This window comes from Phacochoerus africanus, chromosome 13, assembly GCF_016906955.1.
Source record: "Phacochoerus africanus isolate WHEZ1 chromosome 13, ROS_Pafr_v1, whole genome shotgun sequence".
Classification (NCBI taxonomy): Eukaryota; Metazoa; Chordata; class Mammalia; order Artiodactyla; family Suidae; genus Phacochoerus; species Phacochoerus africanus.
Genome location: NC_062556.1, coordinates 11,916,887 through 11,941,362, shown reverse-complemented (window position 1 = coordinate 11,941,362; position 24,476 = coordinate 11,916,887). Strand labels below are relative to the sequence as shown.

General features: G+C 46.8%; 1 protein-coding gene across 3 annotated transcripts in view; it reads left to right on the top strand.

The window, feature by feature from the left end:
- The window catches only part of DCLK1 (doublecortin like kinase 1), a 346,047-nt gene that overhangs the window by 237,845 nt on the left and 83,726 nt on the right, over positions 1-24,476 (top strand). For all 3 annotated transcript variants that reach the window (XM_047755857.1, XM_047755860.1, XM_047755859.1), the window contains exon 5: positions 13,858-13,974. In XM_047755857.1, the coding sequence (XP_047611813.1) occupies positions 13,858-13,974 (117 nt within the window). The remainder of the gene's footprint in view (positions 1-13,857; positions 13,975-24,476) is intronic.

The following is a 24,476-nucleotide window of genomic DNA, read 5'->3' as shown; positions in this document are numbered from 1 at the left end:
GGAAATTGGGCTTAAAAACTGATACGGATGATTAAGCCCTTGTCCATTGCATCGTTTGAAACTATTTTCTCCCATTCTGTAAGTTGTCTTTTTGTGTTCTTTTTGGTTTCCTTTGCCGTGCAAAAGCTTTTCCGTTTGATGAGGTCCCATTGGTTTATTTTTGCTTTTACTTCTGTTGCTTTGGGAGACTGACCTGAGAAAATATTCATGAGGTTGATGTCAGAGAGTGTTTTGCCTATGTTCTCTTCTGGGAGTTTCATGGTGTCTTGGCTTATGTTTAAGTCTTTCAGCCATGTTGAGTTTATCTTCGTGCATGGTGTGAGGGTGTGTTCTAGTTTCATTGCTTTGCATGCAGCTGTCCAGGTTTCCCAGCATCACTTGCTGAAAAGACTTTTTCCCTTTTTATGTTCTTGCCTCCTTTGTCCAAGACTAATTGACCACAGGTGTCTGGGTTTACTTCTGGGTTCTCTATTCTGTTCCATTGGTCTGTCTCTCTGTTTTGGTACCAGTACCACACTGTTTTGATGACTGTGGCTTTGTAATATTGTCTGGAGCCTGGGAGAGTTATGCCTCCTGCTTGGTTCTTGTTCCTCAAAATTGCTTTGGCAATTCTGGGTCTTTTGTGGTTCCATATAAATGTTTGGATTGTTTGCTCTAGTTCTGTGAAAAATGTCATGGGTAGTTTGATAAGGATTGCATTGAATCTGTAGACAGCTTTGGGTAGCGTGGCCGTTTTTACAATATTGATTTTTCCAGTCCATGAACGTGGAATGTCTTTCCATTTCTTTACATCTTCTTTAATTTCTTTGATTAAAGTTTTATAGTTCTTGGCATATAACTCCTTTACCTCCTTGGTCAGGTGTATTCTGAGGTATTTGATTTTTTGAGGTACAGTTTTAAAAGGTATTGTAATCTCTAGAATATATAAGTAACTTATACACCTCAACAGCAAAAAAGCCAATCATCCAATGGAAAAATGGGCAAAAGACCTGAATAGACTGTTTTCCAAAGAAGATGTACAGATGGCCAACAAGCACATGAAAAAATGCTCAGCATCACTGATTATTAGAGAAATGCAAATCAAAACTACCATGAGATACCACCTCACACCAGTCAGAATGGCCATCATTAATAAATCCACAAATAACAAGTGCTGGAGAGGTTGTGGAGAAAAGGGAACCCTTCTGCACTGCTGGTGGGAATATAAACTGGTACAGCCACTATGGAGAACAGTTTGGAGATACCTTGCAAATCTATATGTAGAACTTCCTTATGACCCCGCAGTCCCACTCTTGGGCATATATCCAGGCAAAAGTTTCCTTGAAAAATACATATGCACCCACATGTTCATTGCAGCATTATTCACAATAGCCAAGACATGGAAACAACCCAGATGTCCATCGACAGATGATTGGATTCGGAAGATGTGGTATATGTACACAGTGGAATATTACTCAGCCATAAAAAAGAATGACATAATGCCATTTGCAGCAACATGGATGGAACTAGAGACTCTGATACTGAGTGAAATAAGTCAGAAAGACAAAGACAAATACCATATGATATCACTTATAACTGGAATCTGATATACAGCAGAAATGAACCTTTCCACAGAAAAGAAAATCATGAACTTGAAGAATAGACTTGTGGCTGCCTAGGAGGAGAGAGAGGGGGAGTGGGAGGGATCGGGAACTTGGGGTTATCAGATTCAACTTGGAATGGATTTACAAGGAGATCCTGCTGAGTAGCATTGAGAACTATGTCTAGATATTTATATTGCAACAGAACAAGGGTGGAAAAAAAGTATACATGTAAGTGTAACTTGGCCCCCATGCTGTGGAAAAAATAAATAAATAAATAAAATAAAACAAACCAAAAAAAAAAAAAAAGAAAAGAAAAGAAAACCTCATGTGAATGACCTGCCTTCCCAGACTCCTGTTACCTTATCACTCTTCCCCACACAGGTTCTCCTCCTTGGAAACTGACTCATGTGAAACAAGGTGAAAGGGAGAGAGTTGAGATGTGAATCCAGCGTCCTTTGTGATCTCTGAGCAACCAGATCACACAGCCAGAATCCAAGTAGCAGGACAGATGGTCTCCAAAACAATGGCAAATAACTTGTCTGGCTGTGCCCTGCTTTAACTGTTCCACTCTGAACTCCAAGACCCATCTGAGCTGCTTACAAGCGCAGGTCCAGCAGCAGCTGGGTATTCCTCAGGAATGCCCATTTCAAATGGTTCTGCCATTTTCAGGGGTTCGATTCACTTCCTCGCCCACCCAGACAGGTTACTTCGGGTACTTGGACAAGCTGTCATGTCTCCCAAGCTTTTAACCCATAGCATTATTAGTTGTATTTGACAGGTGTGTCACCTAAGTGATTGCCAGCTGTGGAATAGCAGGATTTGTCTACTGAGGTGAACTCTTCACTTTGTCAAAAATAGAAGCAACCGAGAACATTTCTTCTCTGCAGTTGTATTGCAAGCTAACATTAGCGGAGTCGCCATCCAGCTGGAAGCACAGTTGCCTTCTCAGCAACAATTGCAGCAGGACTGAAGCGGGAGTGGCCCCTGGAGCCGTTTAGAGTGTAGGAATGCACCTCCAAAAAGTGTAGCATCTAGGAATGACCTCTTACTTACATTAAACCCGTGAATCTTTGTTTCCGGGCTTTAGTTTTTGATATCCTATTTTATCTTTAAGTGAAATAACCCGACTTACTGTTTTCCCTGGAGCAGTGGAACAGTCAGGAAAGCTGCTGACAGACTATAAATGCTGTCCTGTTGTGGGCGTTGTCTGGTTTCTGTATTGATTATTTTAAAAAGGAAAGAATTTATTTCATCCCTTTGTCCTTGGTTCACTCGTGCTGCTATCTTCAAAGAGTACCCTAGAAATCCATAGGCATAGCTGATTCCCAGAAAACTAATTTATATGCAGCATTTAATTTAATTTCTCCAGTGGATCTCCCCGGTGGCACTCTTAGAAAAGAAGCAATCCTTGTGTGGTGTCAATGGGGGACTTTTACTGAGCTCTTTGGTTTCTCCAGGGTGGGTACTTCCATTATACCCCAAGAATTCATTTCTAAAGCCTGCAGATATTTAGGGCAACATCCAAGCCATTGTGGAAAAACAATTGGCTGGCTGCCATACTTGTAAGCATGTCCTTGGAGGGAAGGGAGAGCTTTCTTAAGAACTTGCTCAGCCTTTTTGACCTCACAGCTTTCTTTTATGTCTAAGAGAACTTCTGCTACAATGTTAATCTTCTCCTTTAGGTGGTACAATTACTTTAGGTAGAGAACCCCTTTATACTGTCTCCACAGTAACTAGGATGGAAAAACAATCACAAAGTATACCTAGAGTTTTATTTCTTCCAACTGAAATCATTGCCTTGTTATTACTTTTGCATCCTAAGGCTCTGATTATCTTTATTTTGAGACCATGGCATCACAAACCAGCAGCCTGAATTATAAGTTTAGAAATACAAACTCGAAGGGTTTAGGTAGGATGTGCCTAATTCAATTCCTGAGATTTCGTGCTCTGCCAAATGCACAGATTTTTGTTACCTGTTTCTTCCCTGAAGCAGCTGTTTCATCGACCCCTGTGATTGTCTCTGTTCCTTGAAGGCAGAAACCTCTAAATTAAATTCTGTCCCGGTGAGAGTTTGCTCAGAAGTAGATTTATATCATTATTCCTGAGTATCACTCAATCCCAGTATAACCATGTAACTCCAGCTTGTCATTTATCATGACATTCTGTCTGATTGCTTTCTTCTGCCAGAGTCTGAATGTTTATTCTGGTCTTAGAGAGTTCTTCCCCCCTTGGTTTCCCTAATGAATTTTTATTTTTTCCTCCTTGAGATGACAGTGCAGACTCAAAAATGATTTAGGTTGGAGAATTGCCTCCCAGGTCTTGTCTTTACCTCAGGACATGTAAGCAGTGACCCTCAAATCTCATTGACCCCATAGACACAAATTTACCTTTTCTCAGAATAAAGCTCAGCTGATTATTCCTCAAATGCAGGTACCCCTTCCTGTGGAAAGTCTGTGTTCCCATTCAGACTTGATGTCCACTTCTCAGAGCATTTAGATGAGGTTATATGACTTCCTGGAAGCTTCTTCGGCATAGAGCCCCTCTTCCATGGGGGGGGACCTGAGACTCTACAAGCTCTCGGGTGATGTTGAGGCTGCTGGTCCATGGACCAAATTAGCACAAGATGCTAGAGACCTTCCTTAAGCAAAATGACCCAAACTTTGGAGAACGCAGAGCCTGTGACTTTGTTTTCGTGGGAGAAGAGCGGACCCCAGTGTCATCTAAGCAGTGACTAGTCCTAATTTCATTAAGAGTAAACAGGACAATTGAGAACAAAACTTCAGCCTTTGTGAATTAGCAGCTGTCATCTTTGTGAGCGGCCCGGAAACGCCATCCCTTTACCCTTCTCGGCAATTCCCCTTCCACACCTCCTGAACCACTTGGGCCCGAGCTGGACCCACAGGACCGAAGATGTACAGTATCCTTGTTTCTGCAGGTGGGGGTAACGTCGGGCATATAAGGAGCCTTACCCAAGGGGACAGTGTCAGATTTTGATGACTTTACACTTCCGTGCTTTTTGTTGTTTATTTTTCTCTTAAGGGGAAATTTGTACACACACACCCTTTTCGTTGTTGTTGTTTTTTGGGGCCGCACTTGGGGTATGTGGAAGTTGCCAGACTAGGGGTCCAATCCGAGCTGTAGCTGCTGGCCTACAGCACAGCCACAGCAACATAGGATCTGAGCCCCGCATCTGTGACCTACATCAGTTCAGAACAACCAACACTGGATCCTTAACCCACTGAGCTAGGCCAGGGATGGAACCTGTATCCCTGTGGATACTAGTCGGATTTGTAATCCACTGGGCCACAAGGGGAGCTCCCCGTTTTTAAGCTTTCATTCTTGGGTAATGCGTCTATTTCTTTCTTCTTATCTATCTGTCAGATCTTGCAGCAAATGGAAACCAGGTGGTCATGAGTTAATAAATGGGGGCTCTTATTCTTCTTCCAAACTCTGCTTTGGGCTGGGTCTCAGGACGACAGTGTGGTGTTTTTGAAAATCTGAGTTGGGACCACAACTGAGTAGGACGAGAATTTGTTGTGTTTTCAAGACTAATCTGTCTTGCTGATCTACCACCTCATACTTTTAGTTTTCTCCTTTCTTCCGAATGCCACGTTGTGCAATTACTTCAAATGCTGAGCTCCTCGATTTTCTTCGGTAACTTTATCCGTTTACCCGAAAATGGCACACAGTTTCTAGTCTATAGACTCACACCAACAGGATTACCTGGGGATTTTTTTTTTTTTTTTAAATGCTTCAGGGTCTACCTCTAATGATTCTAATTCATTTGGTCAAAAGAAGGACAAGGATTCTGCATTTTCAGAGAGTGGGCAAGTCTGTCCTTTATCTCGAAAGACCACCATAAGCCTTGGTCTCTACTGCCGTTGGCGCCCAAAGCCACTGCGTTGTGCAATCGGTAGGTCACAGAAGTGCCCCTGACAAAGCCCACATGAGCTGGGACTGTCCTGTCCAGCCCCCAACCCCACCCAGTCCTTCCTTAAGCTGCGTGGACTGGATCGACACATCCTATCCCAAGTCATTCTCTTCCATCCCTTTCTGTTTGCTGCATCCTGGCCCCAGCCACCATCTTTCCTCACCTAGATTAGCCCCAGAGTCATCTTTTAGACTCACAAATCGGGACACGTCAGGACCTTTGCTTAAAGCCCTTCCCTAATTCTCCATCTGGCTTAGAGTAAAACCCAAGCCTGCATTGGGTCTTGCCAATCCTGCCTCGATCTGGCCCCACCTCCCCCTTTTCTCTAACCCACCCAGGTGGCCCCTCCCTGTGTGCAGAGCTCATCAATGTCCTCAACTCCCAGGGACCTTCTCTGACCACCACTCTCTCAGCCACTCACTGTCATATGGTCTTTGCTCCTTGGCAGAGCACTTAGGAAATCAGCTCTTTCTCTTGTTTTTGGTGTTTGAGGCCCGTTTCATCTTCTGTAGTATAAACTCCATCAGAGCAGGCCCCCTGTCTTCTGACGTCATCCTGCATCCTGGCAGCGAAACAGCAGGGACTTGGTCAGTACTGGAAAGTGAATGAATGTAATCCAAGCAGGAAAAGCTGTGCAGGGAAGTATGGGCGGAAGTGAGACAACACAAGGCCGGAATTGTTCCCTGCGCAGGGGAATTAATGTTCTGAAGCCCAGAGGCAGGAAGATACTTAGTGTTTGTAGGAAACTCAAATAACGCTTCCAGAGGAAGGAAGACAGAGGCGCTGAGGTGGGCAGGGACCGTGAGGAGTCATGGGAGGTTTTAAGTGGGGGCGTAACAACAGAATCCTGACAAGAATTTTCAAGAAAGACTTGTCCCAAAGTCGCATCACACACGCTGTAGTGGCCACCCAAGACACCCACGTGTAAATAAATGTTACCTTACCTGGGAAAAGCTTCCTTGCAGATATAATTATATGAAGGTTCTCAGGGTGAGGAGATAACCTTGGGTCATCTAGGTCAGCCTGAAATGCAACACGGAGGCACTGGGGTGGGGGGGCGGGTTCCCTGGGAGGACGGAGGCAGAGAGCTGGCTGAGGAATGATGCCTGGACCCACCAGAGGCTGGAAGAGGCAAGAAAGAGATGCTTCTCTAGAGCCTTTGAAGGGACCGTGGCCCTGTAACACTTGGATTTCAGATTTCTGGCCTCCAGGACTGTGAGCACACGTGTTTTGGTCACAGTAAGCCACGGAGTTTGGTGATCTGTCATGACAGCAAGTGAATACATGCGTGTGGAGAAAAAAGAGAGAAAGAAGTAGATGTGGTGATTCCTGGGGCCTCGTCTCCCTGTGGATGTTGTCATGACTCTCATGGACAAGGGCAAAGTGATGCTGAACACACTGCCACCCAAGCCAAGTTGGCCGCCCCGTCTCAGGGTCAGCTAAGAGGAGGGCTGTGTGCGGTGGCAGCAAAGACCAGCCCGTAAGAACCAGCGAAGAAAACAGCTTGCTGAAGCCCAGGCGTCTGCCACTCTCATTTGCATTTTGGCAGAGACCCAGGGGCAGGCAGAAGAGGGGGAGGCTTTCAAGTGACAAAGGAAAGGCTTCGGGTGCCCCGATTGCCAGCCTGGGGAGGCTGGGGGTGGAAACTCAATGCGGTTAGGTGCATGTTTTAGGCTTTCTCTGGTTGGTCCTGCATTAGAAGTGGAGATAAAAATTAGGGGAGCTGTCAGTTATTAATCAAGTCTTGGCCATTTGGGGCCGTTTGTTGTAGGGGTTATTGTTTAGTATCTTGGATTGTTACTCTTGAGATAGCAGTTTGACTTCCTGCGGGTGTGACTGTAGGCCAGCTTCCTGGTTGGTTATTATAGGTGAAGGAGTGATTTCCTGGGCAGGTAGCTGCAGGTTGAGGGCCAGAGTATTTTTCCACATGGTCCAGCATCGTCAGTTTGTACGTTCCACTGCTCAGTGCGGTCAGACTTCAGAAAGACTGGGCTGGGTGACCTGGGCGGAGCCTGCATGGCTCCACAGTGACGGGTGGGGAGAAAGGCCCTCGCGATCTGTGATTTGTTCAGACCTCCCACGGGGGGCACGCAGGTTTCTGATGAGAGGAAGCTCAAAGCTGGCCCAGGGGGGCTTCTCCATCTTGGTAACTGCTTCACTTCCAAAAGGATGAAGCTTGTCAGTGAGGCTGTACCGGCCAAGGAAGAGGCAGCAGTGCCCTCACAAACAGCCAAAGACAGTCCTGGAAAAGAGAAAAACAGCTGCCCTCAGGGATGAGTTTTAATGCTGCTGAGTTGGAAAACAAGCTTATGGACAACATTTATGTTTTAGATGTTCAGAAAGCTCCTGACTGCCCAGTACCGAAAGGGCACATGATTGCATTGTTGTGAGGCATTGATATCCCGCTTAATGAATAAAATTGCACAGTCCCAATCTCAGGCGTTAGGAACTGAAATCTCCTGCCTGGGCGCTTGGGTAGCAGTCTTTGGGGATTGGTTCCAAAAGTTCCATTGCAGAGGTCCGCTGGCACTGGAAGGGAGAGGACTTGCCTCCGGGTGTGGCTGCTTCTGCCCCCGGCCCTGCTGCAGCCCCCGGCTCTGCACAGCGCAGCGCGGAGGTCCTTCTCTACACGGTGACCCCTTGGCCTCCTCCCTGTTCCAAAATCTCAACTAAGCAACCACCAGCGTTTCAAGACCCCACATCACCGTGTTCTCAGAGATGACAGAAGCCCTGGACGCTGATCCTGATGTTAACAGACAGGTGGAAGACTTTCCGCACTGCCAGAAACACCGTCCACACTGTCGGGGATGCACAGACGCCCAGCGCCATCCAAGCATGTCGGCCAAACCCACACAAAGAATGTGTGAAATGTGTTGTTTGGGGCCGCAGGCAGGTGGTTGGTGATGGCTTCATTAATGCCCTCCAGGAAGGACTTAAGAATTCATTGAAGACCGTTGGAAATATCGCAGATGAAGAGACCTCCAAGTGGGTCTCAACCAGGGGCTGTGCCCCCAGGGGACACTTGGCAACGAGTGGAGGTGCTGCTGGCATCTAGTGGTAAAGACCAGGGATTCAGTGAGCAAGTGGCACTCAACAGTGCACTTGACATAGGAAGAGGGAAGGGTGCAGTCAGGGTCAGGACATGCAGATCATGACGTTGGGGTTCCTGGGGAGGGGGAGGGTGTGGGAGGGGTGGGCATTTTGGGGATTTGGGGGATGCAAACTGTTCTATCTGGAGTGGGTGGGCCCTGGGATCCTCCTGTACAGCACAGGGAAATATGTGTGATTGGGTCACTTTACAGGATAACAGAACTCGATGAAACATTGCAAATCAACTATAATTAAAAAAAAGAAAAGAAAATGAGAATGAAACCAAAAGAAAAGGAAAGGGAAAAAGAAAAAAGGAAATGAAGGTCAAGGCACAGAGCAGATTTTCCTGTCTGGTGTTTGGAAGCCTCCTCCTTTTTCTCTGTCCCTTGGGTCTGAGACTTGGAGGTGGCACAGTGAGCTGGCTGGGACCACGTAGAGGAAGACCGGGTGACAGACGTGAGATAGCAGGAACCTGGGCTACCAGGCCGTCTCCTAGAGCACAACCACCTGCCGGCCCCCATACAACACTCAGCTGTTGCATAGGGAAAGTTAACTTTTATTGGACTGTCAGGAGAAAAGAAAGCATTTGGAGAAGAGAATCATTCCTGCTGTTAAAAGAGTAGATCTGAGTGGTCACCCTTGAGCTGTCAGGACGGAACAGCCCCGCGCCAGGACCTTCTGCAGCTGTGACATAAAGGTTCAAGGCCCAGCCAGCAAGTGCCTCCAGAGCTGGTTCGTGCTGGTTTCACAGCCAGAAGCCACGCTGAGCGGGAACACGTGTGTGCCATCTGGAAGCCTTCTCCGGGTGTTCCAAAAGTTGCGGTAGGCCCGGCTAGGTGCTGGGTTTAGACACCCCACCCGTGGCCGTATTTTTAGAAGGTACTTAAAAAATCTCAGTGTCTGGGACTTGACTCTCCAGCTCAGCCACTCCAGCTGATGCCTCTGCTTCTAGCTCAATCTGCTACACAGTTTATTTTTAAACAACTATGCTTTAGAGTGCGTTTGTTCCAGACATGCTGCACTTGGTGTTTAGGAAAGTAACACTGGTTCCAAACCCCACCGCCAGTAGGGATGGGGGTTTCACTGCGGTGTCAGAATGGATTCTGAATCTAGGTGGTGCAGAATCAAGAGGATGGGCCTCAGTCCTTTTCAGAGCCTCAGCCTGGGAGATGCAGACCGACCCTTCCGGCAGGAGCCTATGTTTGAGTTTTCCCGTGGCCCTGCTCTAAAGTGCGAAAATCACTAGGTTTCGGTAGAAAGTAAACTTGAGCTCTCAGTCATACCAGGAATGATCTTCCAGCTCAGCCATGCTGACAAGCTGGAGGCCAAGTAGGATGGTCAGAGCTTCAAAAACTACAAGCCAAAAGGCGCCAATCCTCCAGGCACGGGGTGCTCTGGAGAAAGGCAGCCACCCCCTTCTGGAGACGGGAGGGGAGCAGATTCATGGAGAGAGCGGGTCACTGTGGATCACCTTGATCTTCTCCAGAGGGTCCTTCCCACCCAGAGCAGAGGAACGTGTGAGAGCTGCTTGTTGGAGAGTCAGCGCCAGAATTGCAGCCTCTCTTTGGTTGCTGAGCTTGTGCCATATCTACAAAGTCTCCAGCACGAAATGTACTTGCCGACTCTGTTTGGCAGATAGCAAGGAGAGGGCTGTTGTTCCCTCGGAAAGCTCTGTACCTTTGCCGAGTTAGGAGGAAGCGTGTCTTTGTAATCAGGGTGGGGAAGGAAGCACAAAGCATCTATTGTTGATGCTGGATGCTTTGGGATGAGCTCGCCCGTCTCTTGAACCGTTCAGAACAGCCGAATAGAGAAGTAGAGATCCTTGAGAGGTCTCTGCCTGACAGTGTTGTATTCTGCTGTCTTGAAAAAGAGTTTAGAGGCGTAAAAACCTTCCTTGTTTAAAGGACCATCTGTAGCTGGCAGGCAGTACGTCACTGCGGCTGCTTAGGCACCTGGAGGACATCCGTCACCTTTGTCTTTAAGGTTCTCCAAAAGCTAATTCCTTTGCGGTGCAGCAGGTTAAGGCTCTGACACTGTCGCTGCCGAGGCCCAGGTCGAAGGTCACTGCTGTGGCATGAGTTCATTCCCTGACTCGGGAACTTCCACATGCCGTGCGCGGGGGGCCCAAACAAACAAACATAGAAAGAGTCTCCAAAAGGTACAGACAGGCCCCTTTGAAGGCACGAATGGCCCTGCTGTGTGGGCTCAGGTGAGCTGCTGGTGCCTTGCACAATTCCGCCATCATGTCTCTGCTTTCACACCTTTTGTTACATATCAGCCTACCTACCAACCGCTTCTGAGTTGGGGAGATTCTGCCTAAGTGGGGGTCCTCCTGCCCCTGTGAGCACGGCCAAAGCATATCTGCCTTCTCCAGTCCCCTCCCTCCAGGTTTGCATCTGGGTTGTCTCTCTAAATCTGACCATCACAGAAGGCCCGTTTCATGAGTTGGGGCCAGAGTGAAGGTAGGAACGTCTGTTGTCTTAGCTTGTATTTTCCCCAAATCCTGAGAACATCCGACATTCACATAGACCACGGGGGAAATGCTTCTCCCCCAGCCCCATAGAGCTATGTTTATAGGGACTTTCTAGAGCAGAGACTGAATCAGACCTAGCCTGCTTGCTTGCTACGGGAGCTTCCAGTCATCAGAGACCTAATTAATGCTTCATCTGATTTTCTGTACTTCGGGTGGCCTTCGATCTTCTCTAGTGAGAGAAATTCCCATCCTGAAGCTCCCTCCACGTGGCCTACCTGCAGTCCTCCGGTCTCAGCCAGCTGAAGAAGGGTCTGTGTTGTCCACTAATCCCCACAGCCAAAGGGAGTGCAGTCCTCTCCGTACAGGGCTGCCCAGAGTATCAGAATGGAGTCACTGGCCCCAAAGGCAGATGGCCCCAGAAAAGAGGGAGAACAGAGGGTGCTGCTGGCTCCCTCGCCAGATGCTGCGAAAATGTCCTTCGTGAGAGCAAGACTTTCTTTTTTGCTGCCCATTTTAGATCATCTTATTCACAGTGTTTCACAATGGTGATTTTAAGCTGACGAAGATTCTGGCATTCTCGCCGAAGTCATGAGGCCTTTGCCCTTCTCCACGGCATCTTTCACCATCATAAAATACCATTCTCATTTAAATTAATTAAAATACTTAAAATCTAAACTGTAGTGGAAAAGACGATTGAAGGCTTTTGCTTTTTTTTTTTTTTTCCCCTAATTTTTGGCTTGGTGCTGTCATTTCTTCAGTTGGTTTTATTTTGACCTTGGGGATAGAGGAGCAGTTACTGTCGTTTTGTTTCTGTTTTCTGTTATTCAGCCCAGCCTTTCAGAATTATCCTAATCCTCTAGATGACTCATGAGGCTTCACTCTTATCCTGAAGGCAAGTGACATGAGATTTATAATACTCGCAATTATCTTTCTGACTCCATGATACCCCAAGCTATTGCTTCACTCTGATTCCACTTCTGAAAGAGAGTCCATTGTTCCTTTGTTTCTGATGCAGTAAGTATCCTGATAGAATTGCAGCTTTACTATTTAAATTTAGTGTTGAGAGGAGAATTGCTTGTTTGCAGTCCTTCCCATTATCTGCCGCCACCCACTTATCTGTCTGCTCTGATTCTAGGCACCAGTACACACTTCCCAGCCTTTGTTCACAATGGAACAGCCAGTTTAGGTCATGATATCAGATCCTGGGGTGGTAAGGAGCCCAGAGACTTGGATTCAGATGCAAATCATTTAGCCTCCTGGAGACTCAGTTTCCTTATCTGTCAAGTAAGAGGTTGGATTAATTTAGTGAGTGGTAAGAGCTCACACAGAGAGTAACAAGAGCAGTAATGATGTGGGCCAGTATTTATTGCGCAGCTATTACATGCTTTTAAATGTGCCGGGACTAGGTGGTACCCGAGGGAGTAGGGGTGGGGAGGCAGATGAATAAAGGAATGCTCTGGATAGATTAATAATATGGTCAGAACTCAGTTCAAGAGAACCCATAGAAGCATGGCATGAGTCCACATGCTCCCCCCCACGCACACTATTTTGAAATCAAATAAAACACCTACGTTTGCTCTGATAGGACAGAGCTGCCTGATGAAAATGCCTAGTTTCTTTCTGGTAGCTGGAAAAGTGGTTGGATTGGTTCTCTTAAGCTGGTCCAGAGCCCTGGTTGGTAGTTGGAGCCGTAGCTAGTAATCCTGGCACCTGTGGCAAACAGCAGGCGACAAACCCTGAAATCAACTTTTTGATTCACGCCGAGGCTCGCAGATGGGTGTCAGGACCAATGTGCACCATCTGGTAGCTTTTTATTTTAACCGTTCACTCCTGCTAACTGGTTGCCGAGCTTTTAAAATTATTATTTTAAATTTACGTGAGCTGTAAATGGTCGTGACCTGGGCCAGAAAGTCCTGGACGTCCTGCCCTCCTTACAGTCCTGGTTTTGATTTAAAATGAGACACGTAGCATTGCTTTACGCACTTTGTTTCCTGAGCAGCACTTCTCGAGCATGAGGTCCACGAAATAAAAATTAGCCAACCTGAAGCCTCGCTGGTTAAAAGACTCCAGACTGCACTACCCGGTGCTCCCTGTCGCCAGTTCACCGCTGTGTGTGTCCCCATCAGGCTGCAGACCTCAGCCTGGCACACAGTGGGTCCTCGGCCAAAATGCAATTGGAGATGCACCAACAGACCAGCAGCGCTACATCCGTCCAGTGTGGCTGCTGGTGCACTTCCAGAAGCCCAGACCAATGTGCAAAGGCTCGGACACACGCCCGGATGGTGTGGTCAGTCACGTGGACAGAGCCTCGCGCCGTGTGGTCGTCCTCGTCACATCTTCCAAAGACCTGTTTGGTGGACGTGCTCTCAGGCACTAGTCACATGGTGGTTCTCATCATGTTTTCTGATACGATTGTTGCATTTGTTGCTTGCTTCCACCTTTTAATTTGTGCTGATATGTTCATATGCTTAGATTTCCATTTCTTTAAAAAAAAAAAAAAAGGCCAGAGCAGCCGATGGCGGTGATGGTCGGGGTGGGTGGGCCTGGAACCAATTCCCTGTGGATACAGAGGAACCACTGTGTTTACTCTGATGTCGGAGATGCCAACTCTGCCCTTTCTGGTTGTTTTCTTGGTTCTGGTATCATGGGTAAGTGCTGGGCTGGCAGGAAGCACCTCTGACTGAGGATGGCCATTTATTTCTATTTGCAGGTTTATCGTGCATTTTGAATGCTGTGTGTCGTGACCCTCTAGTAACGTGTGGCCTTTCTTCCTTCCCCAGAATGTCGAGTGGTGAAATCCACTTCCTACACCAAAATAGCTTCCTCCTCCCGCCGGAGCACCACCAAGAGCCCAGGACCTTCCCGGCGCAGCAAATCCCCGGCATCCACCAGCTCAGGTAAAGCAGCAGAGGAGCCTCAAGCAGCTGCCTTGTTTCTGACGCATGATGAACAGAGGGTGTGTGAAGCCGGGAGCGTGAGGTTTCAACATAGTGTAGATTCCGGTTTATAATTTTAGAACATGCTAAAGTGGTGGATCAGATTTGCCAGAGTCTAGCATGTTGGCTGTAAGAAAAAGCATCAGGCTCGGAACGGCTTAGTGAAGACTCAGAAAACCCAGATTCACCCACAAATAGAAGCACACTCCCAACTTGCATCATTTCTGTTGCAAAAATTGTTTTTTAGGCTAAGGGCCCCCCACTCCAGAAATCTCTGTGAAAGCATTTATTCTACTCGGGACGGGCTGGCAAGGAGTTTGCCATTTGCATTTGCTGAATCTTTAAGACATTTGTTCCTCTGGCCCCGGTGGGGCTAAAAGTAATGAGAGTGAGAGCCTGGGACAGGGTAGTGGCAGTGATCCTGTGCCAGGGTCCTGCCTGTCCCTGGGCTCTAGTGCTGGTGTTGGAGCAGGATGTGTACTCACAGGATGACCTGAACCCCGCCTTGTCCTTCTTTGGTCTTAAAACTTACTTGAATCAGGTAGTTGTTTGTTTGTTTTGTATTTTGCTTTTTTTGTGGGCTTTTTTGTCTTTTTTTTTTTTTTTCCATCTTTTCTAGGGCCACACCTGCAGCATATGGACGTTCCCAGGCTAGGGGTCTAATCAGAGCTATAGACCTGTACCACAGCCACAGCAACGCGGGATCCGATCCACATCTGCAGCCTATACCACAGCTCACGGCAATGCCAGATCCTTAACCCACTGAGCGAGGCCAGGGCTGGAACCCGCAACCTCATAGTTCCTAGTCGGATTCATTAACCACCGAGCCAGACAGGAACTCCTGTTTGTTTGTTTTGGTCTGAGACATAAGGCCTATTTCACTGCTTAAAGGAAATTTTTTGGTTTTATTTGTTTGTTTGTTTGTTTTTGTCTTTTGTCTTTTCTAGGGCTGCACCTACAGCATATGGACGTTCCCAGGCTAGGGGTCTAATCGGAGCTGCAGCTGCCGGCTTATACCAGAGCCACAGCAACAGGGATCTGAGTTGGGTCTGCAACCTACACCTCAGCTCATGGCAATGCCAGATCCTTAATCCACTGAGCGAGATCAGGGATCGAACCTGCAACTTCATGGTTCCTAATCAGGTTTGTTAACCACTGAGCCACGATGGGAACTCCCAAAAGGAATTATTTATTAAATGCTGTAAACAGTTGAATGTGAATTATTAAATAATGCATACATCAAGATGATTGTTACCTGCTTTCACAAAGGCAGAGATGCTCTTATAAACAGGGACCAAGACCCTCAGGGTCTGCACTGGGGGCTTCTTGTACTTGGCAGCGTGGTTCCAGAGAGCTGAGAAAGGATCTCTAGGCTGGGGCTATAGGACCTACTATTGGCGTCACTGCCCAGGTTATAACTGCCACAGTTAAAAATGGAGGTGCTGGAGTTCCTGTTGTGCCTCAGCCGTGATGAACCCGACTAGTATCCACGAGGACATGGGTTGGCTCCCTGGCCTCACTCAGTGGGTGAAGGATCTGGCATTGCTGTGAGCTGCAGTGTAGTTCAGAGATGAGACTCGGATCTGGTGTTGCTGTGGCTGTGGTGCAGGCCGGTGGATGTGGCTCCAATTTGACCCCTAGCCTGGCAACTTCCACATGCTGCGGGTGTGACCCTAAAAAGAGACAAAAAATAAATAAAACAGAGGTGCTATAATATGTTTTTCTTAATAGACAATAAAACTGAAACCTTCTAAAGTGAGTCTTGGAAGAAGGAACTCCGTTGCCTGGAGACCTAGACCTCCTGGCCTCCTTCGTTGTCGAGGAGGTGCCTTCCCCTTGGGGAGTTTCTGATGACTAGACAGACAGGTCTGCAAAGACCTTCTTCTTGCTCTACGGGGGCACCGATGGGCTGCCACTGTGCCCTTCCCAAACACTCAGGGAATAAATCTCAGAACGCTGCTGGCCCTCGTGATGCAGCTTACTTGCCTTGCCTAGTTTCAGGTAGGCTGAGAGCTCCCCCCTCAGTACGACATGGCTCACATGCGGTGGGTGCAAAATTAATATGAGGCTTTGCTAAAGGTAAGGGAATGAGACTCAGAGTTCAAAGTTCATAAGAGTCAGGGGGGAGTTTGGGAGTTTGTCATCCTAACCCCAAACTTTCTAGATTCTGGGTCAGGACAAAAACCCATTTTAACAAATATTTCAGGCAGTTCTGATTCGATAGTCTATGTCCCAGATTTAGGCAAACGGAGGGTCAAGGAAGTGGCTCCCAGAGGGTGGTCCCTGGACCAGCAGCATCAGCATCACTGTCACCTGAGCTGGAGCCCAGCAATCTGGGTTCCCACAAACCCTCCAGGTTATCCTGGTGTTCAGCTAAGTTTAAGAAGACTGCATATAACCAAAAGAGAAATAAATATGGGAAGTCATTTGTCTCTGATACAGCTTGCTCATCTTCATCTGTTGCATGGCAGAGATGACTTCCTTTCGGCCTCCCCACTTGCCTCTGAGCAGCAGTGTCCATCTTTAATCCTGGTACCCAAGAGCAGACTTCTAGATACCTTACATTGTGCTAGTGAGCAAAGGAGAGCGCCAGATGCTAGCTCCCTTTTCTACCTCCTTATAATAATCTGCTTTCAGGGAATCATTCCCCAGGGAGTAGAGAGGATTTACATCTGAAGATCTTCTCTTCTCTGCAAACTGGGGAAAGTCTCTCCCTCTGAGAGAGGTACCACCTACACGCAGATGTAGGCCTCCACACAATGATGGGGTGACACTGGTGACCTGCTGCGTGTAAAACTCCCTGGGAGGCCGTAGCCTCTTCGTTCATCAACGGATGGGTTAAAACTGAGCTCCTTGGAAGATGTTCGGCCTTGACCAAAGAACATTCTTCATTTTTTTCTGACCAGACCTGGACTGTAGGATGAAATCCCATGGATCAGTAAGGGAGAAAGAGGTGATGGGCCCAGCCAGCCTCTTGCCCCTAAAATCTTGGCTATTGAGTATAATCATGGAAGGCTGTGAAGGCGAAGGAGGCACACGTTAGTAGAAACATTTTCGATACCACCAAAAAACATAATCCGTATTAAAAAACAAAATTAGTCCCCAATCCAAACCCACTTTGATAGTGAAAATTTTTATTTAATCTTTCTTCTCCTCTTCCTCTTAGTACAGACCATGAGTTTTAAAATATCAGACATAGTAGGGGGGAGTGAGGGAAGCATCTAATGGGCAATTAGCTAAAATCTTATGTCTCTCCTATCGTGGATATTTCAAGAGAGTCTGTTGCACTATTGCTGTTAACGTTTTGTTGTTGCTCTTGTTACTGTTTTCAGTGGGTTTTGTGGTTAACAGCCATAGGCAGTGCGATGCTCTCCAGTTTGGGCAGGAATTTCTTTTCTTTTTGCGTTTTATTTTCTCCCTGCAAGTTGAGGAAGGTCATGGATGGATCAGACGGTTGTGCATGTGTCAAAGAACAGGCTCCTGACCAGGAGCGGTTCCTGCTGTGCTGCTGCAGCTTCCACTGCAGATGCAGGGAAAGTGCCCTCCTGATCCCGGCCACCCAGGTTGCATGGGGCCCACAGGAAGACAATACGGTATTTTGGGGGCAGAAAAGGGAGAATTTTTGCACCTCAGAAATAAATAACCTTGTAAATAGTGTAGAGCCTGTTTTATTCCAAAAAGGAAAGTTTCAGTTAAGGAAAAAAGAACCATGAATCTAATCTCAAAAAGATAATTATGAATACAGGAAATCATTTCACTTTAGAATTAATTGGTCACATAGTCACTATTCAGCATCTCTTAAGATTATATAAATCTTGTAAGTGCATTTAATTATAATCTTATAAATAAAGATGAATAGATCATTTACCAAAAGTAATTTTGGAAATTCAGAAGAGGAGATAGGCAAACATATTAAATGTATTTGTATTTGTCACTGCCAACATTTGGAACCATTCCCTTGAGAAGTTTAAAATGGATAGGATACATTACCTCAGAAAGCATAGATTGCTTCAAACAAGCATTTCTCTTTTCTGTTGTTTCCCTGAATCTCTTTTCCACTCTAGTTAAAACCTGGTTGATTTGACCAGCAATAACTTGGAATTTGTGATAAGTGTGTTATGCCAGAGAGTATCATTTCCATGCAGAAAGCAGAAGCCAGATCCATTCTAAAATCAGTGTGTTCTTGAAAAAGTAACACCTCATTCAAGGTATCTTGAACTTCTAGGTCTAAATTAATGCAATAGCATGGACCACGTTTTGGCGAATGTATGCCCTTTGTGCACATGAAGTTTTCAACCTCCTGCCTTTTGCCATACACACAAACACTGCATGCCATAGGACCACCTTCTGGTTACGTGAGAGCTCTTAATATGCATTGACTGTCTCTTGATTCTGACTTGCTGCCGAATCTTACCACCTTCCTCTGGATGATTCTAATTTAGAGAGGATTTATAGAGGAGCACTCCCCGGTCACACAGTAGTTATGCCAGTGACCCCAAGATCACCCCTTCCTCTGGGACCTAAGCTCACCCGAAGTGCACTGGTGTTGCCGCGTCTTTTCAGGGCCGCTGCAGCGGCTGGATGTCAGGGGGTCACCTGCCTTGCTTCCCTCCACTGAACTAGCCCAAGACTCCCGTCTCTACTCAAGTTCGTCTCTTGAAACCGTGGAAAGGAGCAGTGCGGTCTCTCTGTGTTGCATTATCTCTATATTGACTGCATCTGAATTTTTTTCCAATAGCCTGTTCAGTGTTTTTCATAAATCGTAGGACTGGAATGTGAATAATTTTACTTTCCTACTCCTTGATCAGTGCCACTGGGTGACATTATGCAATCTTTGTTTTACCTCCTTACGCATTAACCTGAGGTTTGAAATGATTTCTCCTTCACTGGTTGAATTTCTGTTTCCGGTATTCATCTCCGAGCATGTTACAGAAATCCGAGCACCGTGCAACGGTAGGATTTGTAGCTTCCCGGGCTGTTCGCGATCATGATGTCGCCTCATATTTAAATGAAACATCAGAGTTTCCAAAGAACTTTGATCTCTTTGATCCTCCCCACAACCTCCCAACAAGCAAGATGAGATAATATTCTTTATTCTGTAATAATATAGTCCTTTTTTAATGAGGAAGGAGGGGCAGAGCCGGGGGAACTCTTGGCCCAGGTCACAGAGTTGATAGTGGCGGCTCAGAGCTGGCACATGGGGCGTCCAGGGCTCCAGACACAGCCAGCTGACTCTCCTTGATACATGTTCCTTTACCTCGGCTTATATTAAATTTTTGATCGTTCGGAAATCACGAATACAATACCTAGCTGAAGAGTGAAATGTACAACATCATGCACTTTGCAAGGGACGCCTGAGCCTTAGTCCCAGGCCCTGGCATCCGGGGGCGGTGGGGGTGGGGGATGATTCAGCCCCGCTTCATGATGTATGTCAGTGGTGGACAGAAACCCTCCTTTCTAAGTCAGTGTTAGAACAAGGATAAGAATCCTCAGAAAATCTTTTTGTCCCTTGCTCACTCCTCTTCTTGGGGCTAGAAGAAGTTAGAGGTGATTGATGTAAGGTGTTCATTTAAATGTTCAGAAATAGCAACTTCAAGTCCGCTACTGTCAGGCACTTGCTAATAATGCAGAGACGAAAGAAATAGCCCTAGCACTCAAGAGGCACACAGGTCAAGCCCCCTAAATAATTTATAGATAACATAATTCACATAGCAGTTGATTTAGTGTCTGTCTCTGTAACAGCAAGGGTCCAAAGAAGGTAAATGGAGCTAGAAAAGAAAAGAAAGAAAAAAAACCCTGAAGTCTTGATAATACTAGAAGAAGGATCCCCAAACAATTGTGTGCTGAGACTTAGAAGGCAGTATCACTAAGAAATGGGAAAATGGGTTTTAGTTCCTTCAAGAAGCAGGAATATATAAGAGCATCATAAAGAGAGTTTAATGTGGGTTGAATCTTTTTTTTTTTTTTTTTGTCGTTTGTTGTTGTTGTTGCTGTTGCTATTTCTTGGGCCGCTCCCGCGGGCATATGGAGGTTCCCAGGCTAGGGGTCGAATCGGAGCTGGAGCCACCGGCCTACGCCAGAGCCACAGCAACGCGCGCGAGCCGCGTCTGCAACCTACACCACAGCTCACGGCAGCGCCGGATCGTTAACCCACTGAGCGAGGGCAGGGACCGAACCCGCAACCTCATGGTTCCTAGTCGGCTTTGTTAACCACTGCACCACGATGGGAACTCCATGGGTTGAATCTTTATTCATGTCTGTCTTTGGAACCCAGACATCTCATAAAATGTGTAAGTTAAAAGTGAATTTCTTTTCAATAAATTCCTTTATCTGCACAGGGAAGTTGTAACAAAGTAGCTTCCCAAATAAGAGTATTCTATGCCCTCATTCAATTTCAATAAGAAAGGATAAAGTTTAGTTGTGCTTTGTATGGCTTTCTTAATTTTAAAAGTATAAGAAAACCGTAGTTACCCATCTTGAGTTTTCTTTGCTACAATCCTCCTTGAAAACTTAGAGATTTCAAAATTTTTACCTCTTCTTGGATTCCTTAGAAGAATTTTGGGTTTTAGACTTTTATTCCCATTTAGATGGGTGGCCAGTTTTTTTCACTCTTTGGAAGCTCTGTCTAGACAAGCCATGACAAACATAACTGAATTCCCAGTGGGTGCCTTTCAATCATTAATTCAGATGTGAGCTGATGCACTTTCTTGCCCTCTAGAAGCTTACAGTCTAAGGCAGAAACACTCATGGCAACAACCATGCATTCATTCAATATGCATTGAGAACCCACCACGGGCCAGTGGTGCAAGAAATGCAAGAGTGAACATTTGAAAGAGGGAAAAGCTGGATGCCTTAGTTCATGATTTTCTACCATGATGGACACATCAGTCTGTATTTCCCAAGCTCACAACTTACTTGTATATGTCTTTGGAAGTCCTGAGGTCTTTTTATTTATGCTAGTCAAATTTTACTTCATACAGTTATATAAAAATATTTTATGCAACATATGCAGATGAGAATCAGAGCTGGGACAATGAAGAGACTGTTAGTCAGCTTACTGGTCCAGTTTGTCAGTTTTTAAAATTTATATCCAGCACCTTCAAAGGCAGATTTCTAGCTATTAATTTTTAGCTCAGTCTTTTTCTTTTAGGGTAGAGATTTCAGTCCTATGCATTCTGTAGGTCTTTTCTGCTTTGGCGTGTTGGAAACAAAATGCACCAAGAAAGTCAAGAAGGCTGATGATTCATGCCCTGTGTATTTAGAAATTTTTGCTGTCTATAAAGCTGAATCCGCCTTCCATCTGCTTTCCTTACACCCATCAACTCCCCCTAGTGCTCGCCCTCAGCAGGTGTTCCCAGAGATACTCTTTATAGTTTTAAAACATTATGCTGACCCACTCTCTTTGTGGAGGCAGCTCCCTACATCAACTGCTTTTATAAACATCTCACCGTGAATGCCCTATGTTAATTAAGTAAATATTTCTTGAGCGTCAGCTGTGTTCCAGGCACGTATTAGGTTGTATGGATACAGAGGTGATTATACCACAGTTCTCATCTTCAAGTTGGGAGACACACACATATACCACTTACCGTAGTAGGGTAGCAATTGTGCCGTCACAGCGCCGAGAAAGAAGGGGCTAACTCTCCTTGATAGAGCTGGAGAAAAAGACTTACAAATTGGGACTTGAAGGATCCTGCCAGGATAAGAAGGTGCAGGAGGACGTCACCATCTAAGAAAGCAGTGAGAGTTAAGGCACCAAGGCATGGAAGTATACGGCCTATTTAAGGAGCAGCTGCTGGTCCAATAAAAATGAATGACTGGAATTCCGGCAAAGGGCAGAGGCAGTGGCAGGTCAGTTGGTTACGGGGAGATTGCACAGGGCCATATAGGTGTGATTTTGTTGTAGGTATTAGTAAGGTCGTGCCTTGATTTTTATTTGAATTTTAGATACAGTGGTATTGTGGTAGAGAGCGTGGCTACCCGCCAAGGGCCAGGAAAGCACCATGAGGCTGCTTTAGTCATCCTGGAAAGAAATTGTCGGGAGAGAGCTTAATCAACAATGTTTAAAATGGAAGAGACTTCAGGAGTTCATATTGTGGCTCACTGGGTTACAAACCCAACGAGTATCCATGAGGATACAGGTTCAATCCCTGGCCCCACTTGGTGGGTTAAAGGATCCGGTATTGCCATGAACTTCAGTGTAGGTCCAAGATGTGGCTTGGATCTGGCATTGCCGTGGCTGTGGCGAAGGCCAGCCGCTGCAGCTCCGATTCCACCCCTAGCCTGGAAACCTCCATATGCTGCCAGTGCGGCCCTAAAAAAATAAAATAAAATGGGGGGAACTTCTAAAGGGAAATAAAACCAGGCGTTTAAGTGGATATGAGACCAAAGAAAGAGAGAGAGGGATCAGAGATGAGGAGCGGGTTTACCAGCCGAGGAGGAAAGGTAGAGAACGGGTCTGTTTCCGACACGTCCAATGGGAGACACCTGGAAACACCAGTAGGCAAATAGTAACCGTGTGTAGGTCAGATCTGAGCTGACGACAGAGATTTGGTAGCCTGTCACATAGAAGGGATTTCATGGCCTTTTTTTTTTGCTTTTTCAGGCTGCACCCAGGGCAGGGCGTATGGAAGCTCCCAGGCTAGAGGTCCAATCAGAGCTACACCACAGCCACAGCCACGCCAGATCCTTGAACCCACTGAGTGGGGCCAGGGATGGAACCTGCATCCCCATGGATACTAGTTGGGTTTACAACCCCCTGAGCCACAGTGGGAACTCTTGAAGTGATTTAAATAATACAAGTATAAGATGCCTCTCCCTTCAACCCAAGGAGAGATTTGTAAGGAGAGGATGAAAATGGAACCGCGGGAAACAGCTGCCATTTTAAGAGCGCATCCGAAGAGGCAAGCCAGCAGTGAGAGTGCGGTAACAGAAATCAGAGGGGCAGATGTTCAAGACGAGGGAAAGGCTAGAAATGTCAAGAGGGCAGGTAGGGCGAGACCTGGAGGGAGGCCAGAGGGTTTGGCAGCGAGGACACCGCTGGTCACCTGTGGAAGATCCGTTTCCGCAGCCGTGCTGTCCCAGCCTCCAAACCGCTGGCCCAGGCTGACTCCCGAGCTTGACTCGGTTTGGGGGAGCTGCCCTGCTGTACTTGGTGGGGGGGGCCCACAGCCCATCCACCCTGACCCTTGGCGCCCTTAAGCGCCTGATTCTCTCATAATAACCATAGCCTGCTCTGGAATCCCAGCTGATGTGTTTTCATAATTTTCAGTCAGAGGACTCCGGATGATTCTCCTGTGTGGTTGACTTAGAGATCTTTGTCCTTTTACGCTGAAATCATCTTTGACTCCTTTTTCCCCCTCCTCTTCCACATTTAGTTTGTCAGGGTCTCTCGGGCTCCTGCCTCGTGCTGCTGGTCTAGGGCCCGAGCTGCGGAAAGCGCTTGCCGGCTGCCCTTGGGCTCTGCTGCTCGCGTCTGCCCTGCACGCTGGCGTCAGACCTGTGGCTGTTCCTGGGCATGTGCTAAATGGTCTGAACTCTTTTTTCGGAGGAAGAACAGTCTCACTTTGGCCACGGTCTTCCTTTGCAGCCAGATCTGCCGTGGTGCCTCTGGACTTGGGCTGCAGCCTGTAAACCAGTTTAATTTCCGCCCGAGGCCCCTTGGGCTTTTCCACTTTGTCATGTATTCCTTTCACTTTCTAGAAGCCGTCCTCGGTCACTTCTGGTCAAAAGCGCGCAGCCCCGGTTTGGCCCAGCTGCCTTCCGTGAGGGTCCTTCCTCTCTCTCGCATCCTGTGGCAGACAGAGGATTTGGATCCTGGTCTACAGGTGACACGCAGTAGGACCCTACCAAGGCGTAAGGTTCCTGAGGACAGGCGTTCTGGACACTTGCTCGAGTGCCTTCACGTTCATGGGGACTGCTGGGTCAGTGCTGACCGGAGGAGTGAATAGAGGAACAGTAGGAGCTTTTCATGTTGTCTAGATTTCTTGGGGTTTCCAGGGTCTTTTGGTAAATATTTACAAAGAATTAAATCAGGAGTTCTCGTTGTGGCTCCATGGGTTAAGAACCCAACACAGTGTCTGTGAGGATGCAGGTTCAATCCCTGACCCACCCAGTGGGTTAAGGATCTGGCATTGCCGTGGCTCCAATTCAACCCCTAGTCTAGGAACCTCCATATGCCGCAGGTGTAGCTTTAAAAAAATAACAATAATTCATAGAGTCACGTTGTTTTCTCCATCCCCACTGTTTCTGTTGACCTCTTCACTTGCCGTTATTCTCAGTAGATAAGAGAGTCTCTTTGCATTGGACCCACTGTCTCGATTTAAGAGAACGCAGGTGAATGGAGAGAATCAGGGCTCCGCCATCCCCATAAGATGAGCACCTACGAAGATTAGGAAATTAGGAAAAATGAGAGGAAAAAAACCCCCATGTTTTTCTCAAGTTTCCCCACTCATTAGATACTT